Source organism: Magnolia sinica, chromosome 8 (assembly GCF_029962835.1).
Source record: "Magnolia sinica isolate HGM2019 chromosome 8, MsV1, whole genome shotgun sequence".
Taxonomy (NCBI): domain Eukaryota; kingdom Viridiplantae; phylum Streptophyta; class Magnoliopsida; order Magnoliales; family Magnoliaceae; genus Magnolia; species Magnolia sinica.
The window spans coordinates 27,670,101-27,688,480 of record NC_080580.1 but is presented as its reverse complement, the minus strand read 5'-3'; the positions used below and the strand labels follow the sequence as shown (position 1 = coordinate 27,688,480).

The 18,380-nt window shown below is 40.2% G+C and overlaps 1 protein-coding gene across 5 annotated transcripts in view; it reads left to right on the top strand.

Annotated features, from left to right (window-relative positions):
* The window catches only part of LOC131253143 (two-component response regulator-like PRR37), a 65,087-nt gene that overhangs the window by 25,675 nt on the left and 21,032 nt on the right, over nt 1-18,380 (top strand). For 3 of the 5 annotated variants that reach the window (XM_058253989.1, XM_058253988.1, XM_058253991.1), the window contains exons 3-5: nt 10,855-11,016; nt 11,160-11,302; nt 11,572-11,733. In XM_058253989.1, the coding sequence (XP_058109972.1) occupies nt 10,855-11,016; nt 11,160-11,302; nt 11,572-11,733 (467 nt within the window). The remainder of the gene's footprint in view (nt 1-10,854; nt 11,017-11,159; nt 11,303-11,571; nt 11,734-18,380) is intronic. The other 2 variants (XM_058253990.1, XM_058253992.1) reach the window with 1 other exon arrangement.

Genomic DNA, 18,380 nt, shown 5'->3' with positions numbered 1-18,380 from the left:
TAATGAACAAATTTGTGGGGCCTATTCACCCACCACCTGTCATAATCACCCTGTGAGTTTCCTAGTTCGACTTCAGGTTGCGTACATATAATTGCATCTCATATACTCTTGATCGAGGTAGGCCCCAAGAATTGCCTCCAACATTGGATGCTTCATGCCTTGGTCAACATGTTAAACCATATGAGTCATGTTTTGAAAGTGTGGATTGGATGCCATATGTGCTAGTACGTGGCTCAAAATGAACCACCTAGCGATTACACTTTGCATAGTCTCCCAATATCAGCCTCTTCATATATCTTTTAACCTCTTTTGCTTGGCACACACAATGGGTGTATCTTGCACCGAGTGCTCTAGCTAGATTGCAACTCCCAAAAACCAGAACCACTATCCCTCCTACTACCCTCACCCCCTACTACTGCACTCATCCCTACTGCTCACACCTCTCATGTCTTGATCCCTCACATGTTGGTTCAGTGTCCTGTCTTGATCCCAGTCTCAACCCACTTATAAAAAGAGTAAAACAATCATTTGCAAAAAAGAGTCATTTATAGCTTGTCTGCACTCCATTTTATCTCGTTCATTGATCAATCCTCAGGATATATGGCGCGCCCACATCATGATCGCTATCTGGGTCATCCTTCATAGTCCCTAGACCCTGTCTAGGAACTTGAAACTCATCCTTAATCTCCCTCTCCCATACATGTTATTGCTTCTTGTTTGCCTTATTGTCAACCATTGCCTTATCTCCATTTTCACTTCATTTGGAACACTTAGGCAATCCTTCACATTTTCATACCCTTCTGCTCCTCAAACATTGGCCTAGTCTCCTCAAGTCGTCACCTTTGTCCCTATCCTAACCCATATTTTACGAGTCATGCGTAGCTTGTTTGTAATCCATTCATTCTCACTGAATGATACAATCCCCTAGATATGCTACGCCCAAGCTATCATCATCACCATCATTATCTAGGTCATCGTCAATAGTCCCTAGATCTTGTCCAGGAACCCGTACTTTTTCCTAATCTCCCCCTCCCATATATGTTTCTACTACCCATGTGCCTTACCATCGCCTAATGCCATATCTCCATTTTCACGTCCTTTTGGACATTTGGGCACTTTGTCACATTCTTGTAAACCCCCTACCCCTCAAACATCGCCCCCTTGTCTCAACTCGTATGCAAAGAGTAACACGTAACTTGTCTGTATTCCATCCTCATTTGCTCAATGTTACAATCCTTGGTTTATGCGACAATCATGTGATCATCATCATCATTTGGGTCATCTTTAGTGGTCCTTAAATTGCATCCAGTAACCTGTAACTCGTCTATAACCTCCCTCCCCCATATATGTTGCTGCTGCCTATGTGCCTTACCATTGCCCAATACCTTCCTCATCTCCATTTTCACCTCATTTGGAATAATTGGGCTATCCTTTACATTCTTGTAAACCCTCCAACCACGTGCTCCTTCAAGCTCGAGACCACCACTCAAAGTATGTCCATGATAGTTACAAATCGACTTAAATCTATTCCCTTCAATTGATGTCCATGATTCCACCCAATATCCCTTGCTCATTTTCATGATTTTTTATGTTACATGTATAACAAGAGAACAAGGATCCATCCAAACATAGATACATTTATACATGCATGCATGGAAATCAATGATCCATCCATCCATATACATATACGTGATACACACATACATACATCTTGTATAACATAGATACATGCATACATGATACATCAATGAGTCATCCGTCCATACACATGTACATGATCCCATGCATACATACATCATCCATCCATCCATTCATACAATCATCAATGCATGCATCCATCCATCCATGTAGACATACATGCATACATCATCTATCAATGTATCCATCCATACATATATGATACATTCATTCATGTTTACATGATACATCTGTGTGGCATGCATACATCTATACATACATGCATTGATCCATCCATAGATACCAATGTTCAATGTTCATACATCATCCATACATAGATTCCATGTTTTTAGGATTACTCTTTTACCTTGCATTTACAATGTTTAAAAAAAAAGAAAAAGAAAAAGAAAAAAAAAAAGAACAGACCAACCCTTAGGGATACTAAAGTACTTCCTTGGCATTAAAGTCGCCGTCTTCCCTAGATGTTGATAGCTAGCTTGTTTGAAAATCTCTCAAGCTAAAACCGAGGAAGGGAAACAAGAAGAGTGGAAAATCTATAGGGCCTACCTGTATGTATGTGTTTAATCTTTGCCGTCCATCTATTTACTTACTCATTTTAGGGCTTGAGCCAAAAAATGAGGCAGATCCAAAGTGCAAGTGGACCACACCAAAGGAAAAGGGGGGCTTTAACGCCTTTCGTTGAAAACTTCTTAAGGGCCACATAAGTTTTGGATCAAGCTAATATTTGTGTTTTCCCTATGCCCATGTACGGTGGCCTTATGAACAGGCCACGAGCCATGTTTAAGCTTTCAACGGTCGATGTCATTATCCCTCCTGTTTCTTATGGTGCGGTTCACTTGATCTTATAATCTACCTCATTTTTTGGATCATGCCTTAAAATGAGCAAGTATAATGGATGGATGGCGTGGATCATACACCTACATCATGGTGCACCCCACAAAATTAACCAAACTCAATCCTAGACTGATTTCATGCATGCAATCATGGTTATCGAGGAGTAATTAAAAAGGTTATTTCCATATTTTTCAAACACTATTAAGAAGTGAGCATTGCTTGTTTAGCATCATTTACAGTGGGAAATGAAAAAACGAATAGGCCCCAAGTCCATCTCGAATGACAAGCGAGAAATTTCTAAACATTGTTTATTTCAGGTATGCTTCTGCCAATTAGAATGATATCGTCAACATATACGACAAGAATTGTCGTGTTGCCATCTATATGTTTTACAAACACAGTGATCTAAGGTGCTTCTCTTAAATCTGATGTTGGAAATCGTATTCCCAAGCTTTTCAAACCAGGCCCGAGGAGACTGTTTGAGGCCGTACAAAGCTTTCTAAAGATGATAAACTTTGTCAGTCTCCCCCTTGGGCTGAAAACTGAGAGGAAAGACCGTGTGTGTGTGTGTGTGTGTGTGTGTATTGCCAATGCTTAATCCTCATATACTGTCATTGCTTCTTCTCTGGGAATACACACACACACACACACACATGTATTTTGTTTGTCAAGGACAACCATATCTTCTTCCATGGCAGCTTTTCAATTAGGGTTGTTAAGGGCATCTACAATTTTGGTTGGTATAGGGACAAACAATATAGAGCTTTGTATGAGACATAATTACCAATGGGAAGTTGTGTGTATGACTGGATTCCTTCGTGGAGGGCAATCAGGAGATCCACTTGATTTGTTTCAATTGTTGAAGAGTGGTGGTGATCAAAAAGAGCAAGAATTTTCTTTGGCCGAGGGCTGACCTTGAGTTCTTTGGTTAGGGTGGGGCTTGGTTTATCTTCAACCTATGATTCATCTTTGACAAGAAGAGGAAAGGGTGCAAGATGCGTATTGTCTCATGAATTGAAATAATGCATATTTTAAAAGAATGTAACTTTCTTAAAAACGTACCCTTTGTGAGTTACGGAACAATAACATTTGTATCATTTCTAAGAGTTTGAGTACCCTTTGTAACCATTGTTTTAAATATCGACGATATTAGCCGATATATCCCACGATATATCTTGTATCCCACCCGTGCGATACGAAACGCACAAGTAGTGCAATATATCCCACGTGTTCAATCTAGTGAGTGTTTTCGAATTTCGATGCTGTTATTTTCTGTAATTCATGTTAAATTAGTGTCAAATTGTTACAAATTCATGATTTTTCATGCAGAACATGAAAAATCATGGATTGGGAGCTTCGATTTCGAGATTTAGAGGAGATGGGTCGAGTTGTGAAAAATTGAAAAAAAAAAATCAAAAATTTCCAATTTCTCACAAATTATATCCCACATGTTCGATTTAGTGAGCATTTTTGAATTTCGATGCTCGTAATTTCTGTAATTCATGTTAAATTAATGTCAAATTGTTACAAATTCACTTAAGTAGAGTTGCCCATCATCCAAAATAAGATAACTAAAACATATATTATCAATCTCAACCATCAAATAACTCCTAAAAATAACAAAAACTATAAAGAAAACAAGATCATAGTCCAATGGGCCCATATATAAAAGATTTGGTAGCCCGATGGCCTGATCGACAAGATCCAACAGTCGGATTGACAAGAAATAGAAATCCTATGACTAAAATGATCTCCGAAGCAGTCCACATGCCTCATCCCAAGGTGGGGTCTTCCTGATGCACGTCCAATGCATGTGGGGCTTTTGAAATGGCCCGGTGGGCCCCATCTGGAACTCGTCTCCCATCTACAAAGAAAACTGCGCTGATGTGGGTAATCGTCTCCGTCTCTGATACATCCGAGTAGGTCCTTCGATGTCCCCATCAATTCCATTCGGCTGAGGAGATTTCGCCTTTGGCGAAATAAAGCTGCAGTGATGCTCGAGGAGATTCGGGTCTCGTCACTGAAGCTTTACCTCTGTGATTCACATACTATCTGATTTTGGTTTGCCCTTCCACTTAACAAGGTACTCCTGGTAACCGTCATGTCGTGTGGAAACCGCTTCTTCATCTAAGATATCCTCCATCTCCTCTCTTCTCATAGGTATGGATGGTACGGATGGTAAAGTTTGAGAAGAGGGATCAAGTAATGGCCATGGGTTTTGAGACAGGTTAAGGGCATCATCATCAAAGTTCAGGTGAGGGTTAGGGAAATGTCCATAAAACGGTACAAGATCTTCCACGTTAAATGTGGAACTGATACCCATGTTAGGTGGATGATCTATCAAGTAAGCATTCAAACCCAATCTTTTCAAGATTTTATATGGTCCAGTGTTACGGGCTTGTAATTTTTTTATGGTTCTCTGTGAAAATCCTTTTGGATGTATTTTAATCATGACTTCATCACCCATAACAAATTCTTTAAACATATGGTGAGGGTCAGCAATCATTTTGTATGTTTCATTACTTGTATTGATTCTTTTTCTATCTCCACATGCAAGTCATGCATATGTTGTGTAGATGCGTGTGCAGACTCTAAAGGCCTATGGAACACAGACATGGGTATTCAATATATAGGGGTCCTAGGCTCATCTACTTGTCTTTCCAAATCCACTTCCTCCCCAGGACTCATTTGATCGTGATGAAGGTTTGGTAGAGTCAATGTGTCAATGTCTCGCACGGGTATAAGCTCATCCAGTATGTCCTCTGGAATAACAACCCTGGTCTCCTCCAATACCGGATTCACCTCAGATGGTAACTCTACATTAACCTTGGGTGTAACCTCAGGTGGCATTTCTATAATAATCTTAGGTGTGACCTCACTTGCCATGTGTGCATACAACGTCAAATCAGTTTTAGTCTCTCTTTCGGACTCTTTGGCATTAACTATAGGAAGAGACTCAAGCTGGAGTTTCGTCACATCTTCAGGACCACATGTCTTCACGTCCTCCTTTTTAAGGATGTTTTTGGGCGAGAGAGACTTCAAGACAAATCTTTTTGCCTCCATACAAAAATGAACACATATTCGAGTGACCAAATAGTATTGCATCCATGTCATAAAACCAAGGCCTACCCAAAATGATATAGCCTATATTCATAAGCAAAACACCACACCACAACATATTCGTATAGGAACAAAACTGGATGAGAATAGGACAACGCTGAGAAACCAAAATTGAAGATGCATCAACCCATGAGACTCGATAGGGTTGAGGGTGAGGAACGACTAGTATACCTAAGCGGTCCACGGTGCGAGCAGATACCACATTGATGCAACAACTACTATCAATGATCACCTTGCAGTTTTTGCCACCACACTTGGCATAAGTGTGGAAAATTGAATCCTTGCGCCAATCATCACTTTCTACAATTTGGCTTAAGGCGCGGCTAATAATTGCAGGTGGCACAGTCTCAATTTGATCCCCAACTTGTGATTGGACATCTTCCAGAGTGTTGGGGTTTGCCTGAAGGGTGGCTTCAAGCCGATTGACACGTGCATTAATCACAGTCAATTGAGTTGTGGTGCTCCTATTGTGCGCTTCAATAGCCATCAGATGGTTATTGATAGCGTTAAGGGCCTCGTCAATCTGCTCTAGATTCATAGTGGGATATAGACCAAAGCCACGTCCTAAACGTGTGGGCATACGCAAGGACACTCTAAAGGAAACCCTAGGTCCTAGGACAATGTGATGACAATGATAGTACTAAGCCAGAGATCAAGCTAGACACACTAACCAGAAAATTCAGCAAGTTACTATCCTCAAATCTTATGTTGAAAATTCAGCAAGATAGTAATCCAAGGGTGCCAAACTGAAAATTCAGCACATGTGTAATCCGAAAATTACAAGCTGAAAATTCAGCAATGTGACAACCAGAAATTACTATGCTGAAATTTCAGCAATGGTATAAGTGGGGTCGCGAACTGAAAATTCAGCAATAAGATAAACAAAAATTCAGCAATATGATCTTATATGCAATCCATACTCTACTAACCCTAGATGTGACTCTAACCTAGATGTAACACAAAAATCTTATGCTAAACCTATGCTTTGATACCAAATTTGATGCAAGACACATGATTTAATGCTAACATGCAATGTGGAGATTATGAAAGAGTCCATAAAGGAATTCAATTAACAAAAGATGCTAACCTACCAATATATTAAGAGTAGACAATAGGAAATAAAATATGATTTAACCTAAATCACATGCCTGCATGCTAAGAAATCACATAAATCAATTAAAACTAGGATCGATGGAAGGATAGAACTTCCAATTTAGCATAGGCACGTTCCACACTCAATGGATGGATTTCTAAGTTAGGGTTAGGGAAGGGGAAAATCTGGAATTAGGAAAATTAGGGTTCATGGGAATTGGAGATTTTGGAATTAGGTTTTTAAATAAATAAATAAAATAAAATAAAAATAGAGAAAATAAGAAATTGAAGATCTGGGGTTTAGAAGGTTGTAATAGAAGGGAAAAGAGGAAGACAAGAGAAGAACAATAATACCTTTCGAAGAAGAAAGAGGAAGGATGTAAGATGAAGAATACCTTGGGGAATCCACCACCAAACAAGCTTCCACCCTTACACAATTTAATTAGAAGGGAGGTTTTTTTTTAAAAAAAATAAATAAATAAATAACCCTAGAAAACAACAAGGAAAATTCCTTGACGCAAGAGAGCTTCTCTCTTCTTTTTTTCTTCTCAAATCTCCACTAGGCTTGGAACTCCACTCCCCTTGTGGTTTTATAATTAAAAAATTCGTTAAGTAGAGTGGCCCATTATCCAAAATAAGAAAACTAAAACTTATATTATCAATCTCAACCATCAAATAACTCCTAAAAATAAAAATAAAAAACCATAAAAAAGCAAGATCATAGTCCAAGGGGCCCAGATCTAAAAGATTTGGTGGCCCGATGGCTTGATTGACAAGATCCAACGGTCAGATCGACAAGAAATAGAAATTCTATGGCCAAAATGATCTCCTAAGCAGGCCCACATGCATCATCCCAAGGTGGGGTCTTCCTGATGCACGTCCAATGCATGTGGGTTCTTTAAAATGGCCCGATGAGCCCCGTCTGGAACTTGTCTCCCATCCACAGAAAGCTACGCTGATGTGGGTGGTTGTCTCCGTCTCTGGTACATCTGAGTAGGTCCTCCAATGTCCCCATCAAGGAAGTTGTGTGTATGACTGGATTCCTTTGTGGAGGGTAATTGGGAGATCCACTTGATTTGGTTCAATCGTTGAAGAGTGGTGATGATCAGAAAGAGTAGGAGTTTTCTTTCGCCGAGAGTAGACCTTGAGTTCTTTGGTTAGGGTGGTGCTTGGTTCATCTTCAACCCAAGATTCATCTTTGAAAAGAAGAGGAAAAGGTGCAAGATGCGAATTGTCTCATGAATTGCAATAATGCATATTTTCAAAGAATGTAACTTTCTTAAAAACGTACCTTTTGTGAGTTACAGAACAATAACATTTGTATCCTTTTTGAGAGTTTCGAGTACCCTAAGAGTATACATTTTATTGATTGTGGTCCGAGCTTGGTGTGAGTTGGTCAAAGAATGTAGACAAATTAGATGAACCATACACTTTCTGTCGTAGTGTGAATAGTGACGTATGAGGTTGCAAAACCTCTAATGGATATTTACCCGTAGAGGACATTGGTCGAAGTCCGATTGAAATACAGAGACTAGTGGAGCAAGTTCACAGACATTTGAATGAATAAGTTGAAATGGATGAAGTGTCTTTGTATTACTCAAGGGAAAAGTAGTTTGACAATGTTTGGATAACTGACAAGTTTCACATTGTTTTTATTTTTATTGAACTTTCTAGGAAATAAAAGACGGTGATTGGAAAGGTAAATGACCTAAATGGGTGTGCCAAAAGGGTCTCCTAATTTTTATTCTCAATGACAAAAGTAGAAACATAGCGGAACCGGATTGTTTTCAATTGAGAAGGTAAATCCCCCAATCTTCACGACCACCACTAATCGTCATCTTCATTACTAGATCCTAAATAACACAATGAGATGGATAAAAAGTGACACATCAATTCAGTCATTTGGTCAAGGAGTTTACATAAAGAAGATTAGATGGAAATGAGGGAGAACAACATGGACTACAAAACAAATAGATAGAGAATTAAAAAGGCAGAAGGTTCCCTTTCCAAGAGCTTTAAAGAGGGAACTATCAGCCATCTAATATTATGACGATAAGAGAGTAGGAAGTATATATCACTTTTTAGGAATATATTTCAAAAACCATTCTACTCTATTTTTGGGAATATAGCACTTTTTTTTGGAATTCGTCAGTGACAGACCCCTACCCTTGATTTTTTACGGGGCCCACCATGATGTGTATGTGACATCTACTCTGACCATTAGAGTGTAATCCCATGTTGGGCCTAGAGCTAGAACATTAGGCTAACTTGTGATTCAGATGGGCCATACCAATGGAAACAGTTGGGAGAGAGACGTCCACCCATGATTTTTACAAGGCCCACTATGATGAGTATGTGAAATCGACTCCAACCATTTGATGCCACACCAAAAGCTAGGCCCAGGGCCTTAAAAGGAAGCCCATACGTAATTCAAGTGGGCCACACAAAGGGAAATAGTTTGGAGGGTGGACTTTTTCCTATGCACTTTTTCCAATCGTATGGTCCACTTGATTCACAGATGGAGCTGATTTTCAGGCCCTGGGTCTAACATGGGGTGACACCTGATGGTCAGGGACGCGGGGTGGATTTAACATTAACACCACGGTGGGGCCCACCTAAGCGGCCACCTCTTTTTTAAAAGCAACATTGAATAACCCCTCTCGAAATATTTATTATTATTAAGTAATCCTTAAATTAAGGAGCTATACGCATATACATAGTATTTATCTTTTGGGCTAACACAATAGTTGTTGCCCCAAAATTCTTCTCCCCACACCCCCACCCCCACTGGATGGACCATGTCCTTTGCACCTTTGGTCAAACAGTGGTACATGTTTCCACTTCGTTGCCAACTTGGGTTGCTATGGTTATTAGAATGTGTGTGTGCGGCAATATATCTTGCATCTGCCCTCCATAACCTTCCTTGTTTGCTTGTCCTTTCAGAGTGTTTGTGCTAGCTGGGTTGTTAATTTGAATTGGGTTTTTGTTGGCATGCGAGTGTTGATGTCCGATAGGCAACAAATCCTAAAATTTCATCAATCTACTTGATGCAGGACAATTAACCACTTGCTCTAAAAGCTCGAACTGTTAGAGTATGGCGAATTAATCCGTTTATCTCATAGCCCAGGCCCCACATCTCATTGGTTAGGACCTCAGCCGAACCTCCTTCATGGGCCCCAAATCCCATGGGTCACCCACCTCAAGTGTGTCCCCGCATCCCACGGGCTACCCCATTCGAGCCCGGTGTGAAATGCGCATTAATCACCCCTAGTAAGGAGTCTCGAACACGAGACCTCCCCCGTGGGCCCCAAATCGCATGGGTCACCCACCCCGTGTGTGCCCCTGCATCCAACAAACGACCCCACTCGAGCCCAATGTGAAAATGTCCCTGCATTAATCACCCCCGGTGAGGAGGATCGAACACGAGACCTCCCGCTTTGATACCAATTTGATGCAGGACAAATAACCACTTGCTCTAAAAGCTCGAACTGTTAGAGTATGGCAAATTAATCCCTCTATCTCATAGCCCAGACCCCACATCTCATGGGTTAGGACCTCGGCCGAACCTCCTTCGTAGGCCCCAAATCACATGGGTCACCCACCTCAAGTGTGTCCCCACATCCCACGGGCTACCTCATTCAAGCCCGGTGTGAAATGCGCATTAATCACCCCTGGTAAGGAGTCTCGAACACGAGACCTCCCCAGTGCCCCAAATTGCATGGGTCACCCACCCCGTGTGTGCCCCTGCATCCAACAAGCGACCCCACTCGAGCCCAGTGTGAAAATGCCCCTACATTACTACTGGAGCCCAATTTGCTAATAAAAAGCTTAAGATGATGATGGTTGAATTTGGTGTTGCAAATACTATTTTTTAACTATTGGTATTACCTTATTGGAGCTGTTGTTTTCCCATGTATCTGTTATGATTCTTTTTTCTAAATCTATTATGATTTTCAATGGGCTGATGATGCAATTTGAGGAAAATATCAATAATATGCCTTATCTCTGCTTCTATTATTTAACACCTGGGTCATTTTCTTTGTGAATGCATGCACCAATTTGTGCTTTTATATGGCCATTTCTAATCATGATGTTAAATTGCCTTTGCAGTTACTACAGCGGCAAATGGTCTCCAAGCCTGGAAAATCTTAGGAGATCTAACCAATCATATTGACCTTATCTTGACTGAGGTAGTCATGCCTTGTTTATCTGGTATCGGTCTTCTAAGCAAGATTATGAGCCACAAAACTTGCAAGAATATCCCTGTGATTAGTGAGTATTTTTCTTATGCCCTCCTCATACTTGTAATTTATAGGTGTTCTGATCACTTTTTTTTCTTTTTCTTTTTTTTTTTCCTTGGGTGTCATTCAAATTTGATACTTTTAACTACTACACCTGATGAGCTTTGTGTGCAGTGATGTCATCTCATGACTCTATGGGTATAGTCTTTAAATGTTTGTCAAAGGGTGCAGTTGACTTTTTGGTGAAGCCTATTCGAAAGAATGAGCTTAAAAACCTTTGGCAACATGTTTGGAGGAGATGCCACAGTGTGAGTTGGGTATATCTTTCTGCTTCAGATTTGAGTTTCTATATCATGAATGAGTTGAGGACATTTGCCCTTGAATCACTATCAATATTTGCATATGATTTGAACAGTCATGCTTTGCGCCATATTCTGAACTACTGGTACAGTAGCCATCTTTCATAGCCGTACTTCAATTCGGGAAAGATACCTAATTTTTCCAAAATTTTCCATGTAGCTTTTCCATTCATTTTTCCAACTTCCAATATTCTCTCTTCTTTTTAAATCGATTTCTCCCTTTTCAGTCTAGTGGTAGTGGCAGTGAAAGTGGCATTCAAACACAAAAGTCTGCAAAGTCAAAGAGTGATGACGAATCTGACAACAATACTGGCAGCAATGATGAAGATGACAATGCAAGCATTGGTTTGAATGTCAGGGATGGAAGTGATAATGGAAGTGGCACTCAGGTATCATGTTTGAAATCTGTTTAAATTTTATTCTTGGACCTTATTCCCTGTCAGCTAAAATTTTCCATTGCACCTTTTTTCTTTGAACTTGTCAAAAGATAGCATTAGATTTTTATTTTTATTTAACCTCAATTGTTTGTTCACTTTTTCATTTCTTTATCTCAATATACTAGTTAATAAATTTTTTATTCAGTTAGAATTAAATTATGGCTTAACCTTGAGTAAAATCTAGGTATGTACTATGTATTCTTTAACATGAATCTTATTTGTCATTATTTTGCTTGATTTTTCATTGTCCCGTTGTATTCTATTCAGTTCTCAAGTCTACCACTCTAAAATCCATGAAGATTGTTATTATCCATAGTGCCCTACATACCTATTTTTTTTAGGACTTCTTCTTCTTCCTCCAATGCACTGCATTGCCATGAGTATAGATCGTCATGGTCATAGAGAAAATTGTGGTGCATATGCAAATTCCCATATGCATATCACATCGCATTTGCATATCTGCCAACCGTTGGCACATTATTATTTTTTTAGTTTTTGCAAAAAATTGAACATTAGTAAGTAGTTTAACTTATAACTGTAAGTTCCGTGACTATATTTGGCAAATTATTATTTTTTTATTTTTTGCAAAAAATTGAACATTAGTAAGTAGTTTAACTTATAACTGTAAGTTCCGTGACTATATTGTCGAATGCAACTTAGTGTTAGTGTAACTAAGTTGTAACTTAGTGTCAGTGTAACTAGGTTGTAACTTGTAGGTAATGTTAGTGTTATAATGTATAAATAATAAACATTTAGATGTAACTTCAAAATTGTATTTGTACAATAAATAGCTTATTGATTGTTTTATTATTTAACTATATTGTTGAATGTTGAATTTGATGTATTTCATTCATTTTTCTAACAAGTCACAAACTAATTTTATATATGTAAAATTACTATATTAGTTATCTATTAGCTTATGGAAGTTTCGCCTAAGTTCCTATATTTTTCTACATTTTTTTTTCAAAAATTCCCGTTATTTTTTCGCTTTTTTTTATTTATTTTAATTTTCAAAAAATTATATTTTAATATGCGGCCACATATGCGATTGCACAGAAACACATGCATTTTGACAACATTGATGAAATCCTTGGAAGACATTGTAGTTTCGAAGAGGGAGGGAGAGAGGGAAAACAATAACCCTAATTTGTAGCCTGCGATACTGGTCACACTTAATTCGAAAAGTTAAAACCTATGGCTTTAAAGAGTTGTGGCTTGACTTCTCTTGAGATTGTGAGGAGATAAGACTCCCTTTGAGAGGGAACATCTTAAAAGAAAGTGACTTCACATTGAAACAAATTGTTTGCCAGGAACACTTGGAGAGTAGCACTTGTATCCCCTTTCGGAACAATAGTAACCTTAGAGGATACACTTGATGGCTTTGGCATCTAATTTGTCTCGATGAATATTAGGGACGTGGCTAGATGGATTGATTTCTCAAGTGTACTTGCATTTGGCTCATTTAGTTAAGAGATTTTCAACACCAATGATGGGTATCCAAAATTGTTTAAGCAAGCTAGCTTTGTTGGTGCTACTAATGGGTACAATATTAAGGCCACATTCTACTGTTGGACCTGCAAATTTGCTCTTAACTAATGGAATGAAGTTTGGAGTTACCCAACAAGAAATTTCTTATTTTTGGCTCCAAGATAGCTACACGGTGGAAAGAATTTTTCCAGAATGTGTAAAGAGGAGAAGGTAGGCTTGATGATTTCAAGACGACCAGTGAAGTAAAGGAATGAAGAGTTCCATCCTCCAAGCCTTTTATTGAAGTTGTCAATCAGTACACTGCAATCTCTCGATCAAAAGCTGGTAGAATAGAGAGGCAACCCCAAGTATTGTTTAGGTAGTGAAGCTTCTTCCGTGCTAAGCACATCACAGATGAATGACTTACACGGTTGCACCACCATGAAAATATGATTGTGTTTTTACATAGCATTGTTAGCAATATCATTAATATCGGCTGATATTATCGGTATCGGTACTCGACGATACAAAACCCATATGGACTACTTCTGGAAATGTAACATTCTAAAGTATCAATGGTAATATCGCAAAATATCGCCAATATTGTCACTTTTTCCTTGAGAATTTTACTACGTATCAATGATACCTATCGATATATCATATATCGTCGATACATTATAGGAACTGCAAACTAACCTCCCAAAAAACTGCGAAATTCTTCAGATTTCTCTCTTCTAAGCTATTAGTGGGTGGATTTCAGTCCATTCTTTGCTTGGATTTGGATTTGGGAGAAAAACCCACATTCGAAATCAGAATAAAGATTTTTCTTGCATTTGGGTTGTTTCTCATTCGGTGAGTTATTGTGTTTTGATCCTTTTTTCTATCTAAATTATATGAAATCAATGTGAAATCATAAGAAATCTTTGATTCAATATGATATATAAAGTTTTTGCCATTTTTTTTTTTAAAAAAATTAGTTAATAATAACTTATTAAAATATAATTTTTTAAAAAAGAAATGTCATGATGAGGACATCAGACCATCATATAGGATCTACCAGAGGAGGAGGGCCTAGACAGCAGCCCCAGTTTTGTTGTGGTTGGACGACATCTATATGGGGTCCAACGGCCCACTTTGAAGACCCCACATGTATGGTCCGTGCATCTGGAAGACCCCATACTGGGAAGATGCATGTGGGCTGCTATCCGAGGAGTATGCAGCCATTGGATTGCGATTGTTAGCCCATCTGACCATCAGATCTTCATCTGCGGGCCATCAAACTGTTGGTCCACTCGGAATTTGGACCATATGGGTCCCTAGTTGTAGGCATTTTTAGTTTCACATTATTTTTGGATATGATTGATGGATTGGATTAGGGTTTGATGATTTAGATATCCTATTTTAGATTTTGCACATTTTTTTAAGAACTAATGTCATTATTGTACTTTTTCCCTTTTTTGAGAATAATAAATGTTTGGGGGGGGGGGGGGGGTTGTTCAATGTGCAAACTCTAAAATATAGGACCCAAGGGTTCAATGGGCCTATCAAAAGTTCCTGCCCAACCAAGGCTATAAGGCCCATACTTAACTAAGAGACTAGCCCAAGAAGAATCCCATTTGGGATGGGCCTTTAATCATGCACTAATTAATCATACTGTTTTGTTTGATTTTGGGGCGTGGAGGAGATAATTTATTGGACCTAGAGAAATGGTATCAACTCCTATCACGCCCCAGACTCGGCAAGCGGACTCACAAGGAACCCGATGGCCGGTCTAGCCACAACAGCCGCCGTAGTACCCCATTCTCGGCTCCTGAGGCAGGTTCCAATCCTAGGATCCTACAAGGAGGATTTTCATAACAGTATAATCATTTCTGATGCGAGCATACCCAAGATTTCAGCAAGTACATCTGAGAATAACAAAGGCACACATTGCAAAATCCACTATAAATTTGAACTTTTACAATCATCCATAAGGTCCAAAAGGACATACATGAGATAAAAAGGAAAAGAGAGAAAGGTTGGCAACACCGGAGTCCTCAAATGCTCAGCTCTACTCCACACTCTGCTGCTACGACGCCTGCCTAGAATCTCCTGCACGCATCAATCGTGCATAAGCTTGTAGAAGCTTAGAGGGTGGTGTTTATGTGTGATAATGATGCACAAAATAGTAGGAGATACAAGGAGAGAAACATGATCAATGAGAATATCACTAGCCTTACCCAGGCTTACCATGAATATGATGCAATGAGTACTGGACGCCATACCAAGGCAATGCATGAAGGGGCTTGTACAACCAATGTTAATGCGATGCAAGTAATGCCAGTGCTCATATCCAAACCACAAGTCAAGTACATTTCCAATTATAAGGAAATCACCGGGGTCCATTACACTGCTGAATGACTGCCGCTGTACAGACCCCACACAGTCAAACTAGCATAAGAGACCTCACTACCCGCCTGTGAATAGCCAATCACCAGCAAAGCCTGACGGTAGCGGATCCATTTACGAGCAGGTCAGACTCAGCCTAGCAATGCCTCCTCACTACAGGCAGGTAAGGCCACACCCCTATCTAACCGACTACACAACAGTAGGAGTCGCGGCCTAACGTTATAAGGCCCTCGTGCGCTCATAGTTTCCACTCGGTCACGACGTTGGAGCAAATCCTTGGTACCATGGAAGTTTTGGAAATTTCACCCATGGGCATCCTATGCACTCGGTATGCTCAACTAATATTTCCAGTGTCCACACATACGGCCATCCACGAATATCCCTGTGGAGGCAAGGCCCTGATGAAGCAAGGGCGAATATTCACATGCTATGCAAATGCTGGATGCATGAATCACACAATCACCCACGCATTAATCCCAAGCATCCATCGTGCTCCAGAGGGGAAAACTCCCCTCGGGGAGATACCAACATGTCCTACACAATGGCACAACCATGGCCAATCATACCTCAACCAATGCATATGATGCGTATGAGAGTGGGCCATGAAGATGATTAGGGGTGCTAATGAGGTGAAGATGAACTCTCTACCTAACTATGAAGGGTCTAGGTACTTAACCAATTCCTCATAAGGAATACAACCTCTAGTGGGGGCCCATTTACCTGGGGTAGCCCACGAGACTAAGGAGAACAATGGTATGGGCCTAAATAGATAAAACGGGCTTAGCAAGGGTCTATGGTGGGCCTTTAACCACTCATAGAAGCCCATGGACCTACCTTAGGGCCACCAATGTGGACATCCAACCACAATTGGTCCTCAAGAGGTAGCTCATCTCTAATTGATCACGGATCATGGCCTAAGGCCCATGCAACATTAGAAATAAGAAATGGGTAGCCATAATCATACCACATACACTCATGTTGGGCTTCAGAAAGGCGGCCTAAGGCCTACCCAAAATATGGGTCCAAGGGAAATACACATAACCCAACCCGGCCCATAGGGGAAAGGTTAGGGCCCAACATAAAGGCCACTAATCCCTTATATTGTGGTGGCCTAGTGGGTAGCCCATTGCTCAAACCACATAGGCAAATGTCATGCTCTTAGTCAAGTAATATTGGGCCTACAACCTGGCCCAAGTATAAAGTTGATTTGGTAGGCAACCAAGGGCCCATCTACATGTGTAATCTAGCCCACTAGCCCAACACAATAGCATGGTAAAAATGGCCCAAGAGTTCAATGGACCTATCCAGAAAGTTTCAGCTCAATTGGGCCTAAAAAGTTCAACAACTAGCTACATTCATGGACCCAATTGAATCCAATTGTGGTGGGCCTCAAAAGTGCATTTATTAAGCCCAACATTTAAGGGACTAAAGGTGTAAATTATTCCTTCTAAGATCCTCACAATGTGGTGGGATATACAATACATCTAGGTGGGCCCACAAGGCAAGCTGGAGGGCCAGCCAAAGCTGGACGCCCCAGCCTGGGAGTCCCTACCTAGTGGGCCACTCCCAGCCACACCACGGCCCAGCTCAAATGTCCGTTGGGTCTGAAATTTTATAAGGTGACACTTCCATGTGTGGGCCACACCCCCACAAAATTTCAAGATTTTGGATTTTCCTAAGTATTTTAATTAATTTTTTTAAAAAAAAAACAGTCTGTCCAGAAAAATCGGACAGACCTGGACGACCCAACGTGGTGGGCCAGTCCGGCCCTCGCCACGGTGTGCACAGTGATCCATTGGACCTAAAACTTGGTAGATGGGTCCTACCATGAGTGGACCACATCTCCACAAAATTTTAGAATTTTTGGACATCTATAAATATTTTAATTAATTTAAATAAAACAATCTGTCCAGTGTGAAGTATTGCTGGAATGTGACTGGCCTGAATTTGGGCCATCCAATGGGTGGGCTTTTGGGCCTCCAAAATTCCTGAAATTTGGACCCAGGGTCCCTCATCAGGTATACAACACGATGGAGTCCAGAAAAGTGGCCCACCATCATCAAAATAATTTATGAATTTCAATTTACAACAATCTACATTGCTGGACTGCACAGCAGAAAATCAGGCTGACCACCCCTCTTGGCCCACCCTTTTGGATAACCAAATGGAGTCAGATGGGGCTGAAATTTGGCATGCTTATAGGTGGGGTCCACACCTTCAAGAAACATATATTACATGAGACCAAACACCACTCCAAATGTCCAAAAAGCTGGCCTCAAGATGACCCAAACCTCTGTCCAGACAGTTCTGGACAGCAACATATAACTGAAAACAATAAATATAAACACTATTTAAAAGGGGATTTAATCCAAGAAAATCATGGTATGGACCACCCCAGTGGGCCCCACAAACATCCAGACCCTTCCATTACAAAATACCCCTTGCATGTGCCCCATATAGGTGGATTAGGGGGCTCTAACGTCCAAGGGTGGACTGTCATGGACGTCCACCCTCCATGGATGGTCTGGATATTTGTGGTCCACAAGGTGGGCCACACACTCATGATAAGAAGTTTATCAACAAAGGAAAAATAAGGATTCGGCCACTAGGGAAGGGAAGAACAAGTAAAAAAAAAATGGAAGAAATCTGAATTTGCAATTACATGCCCACCCACCTACAAAGTCTTCAAGCAAACACCTCCAAGATGGTCTTTAAGCTCCAAGGAAAGGTTTAATGGTCAAGAT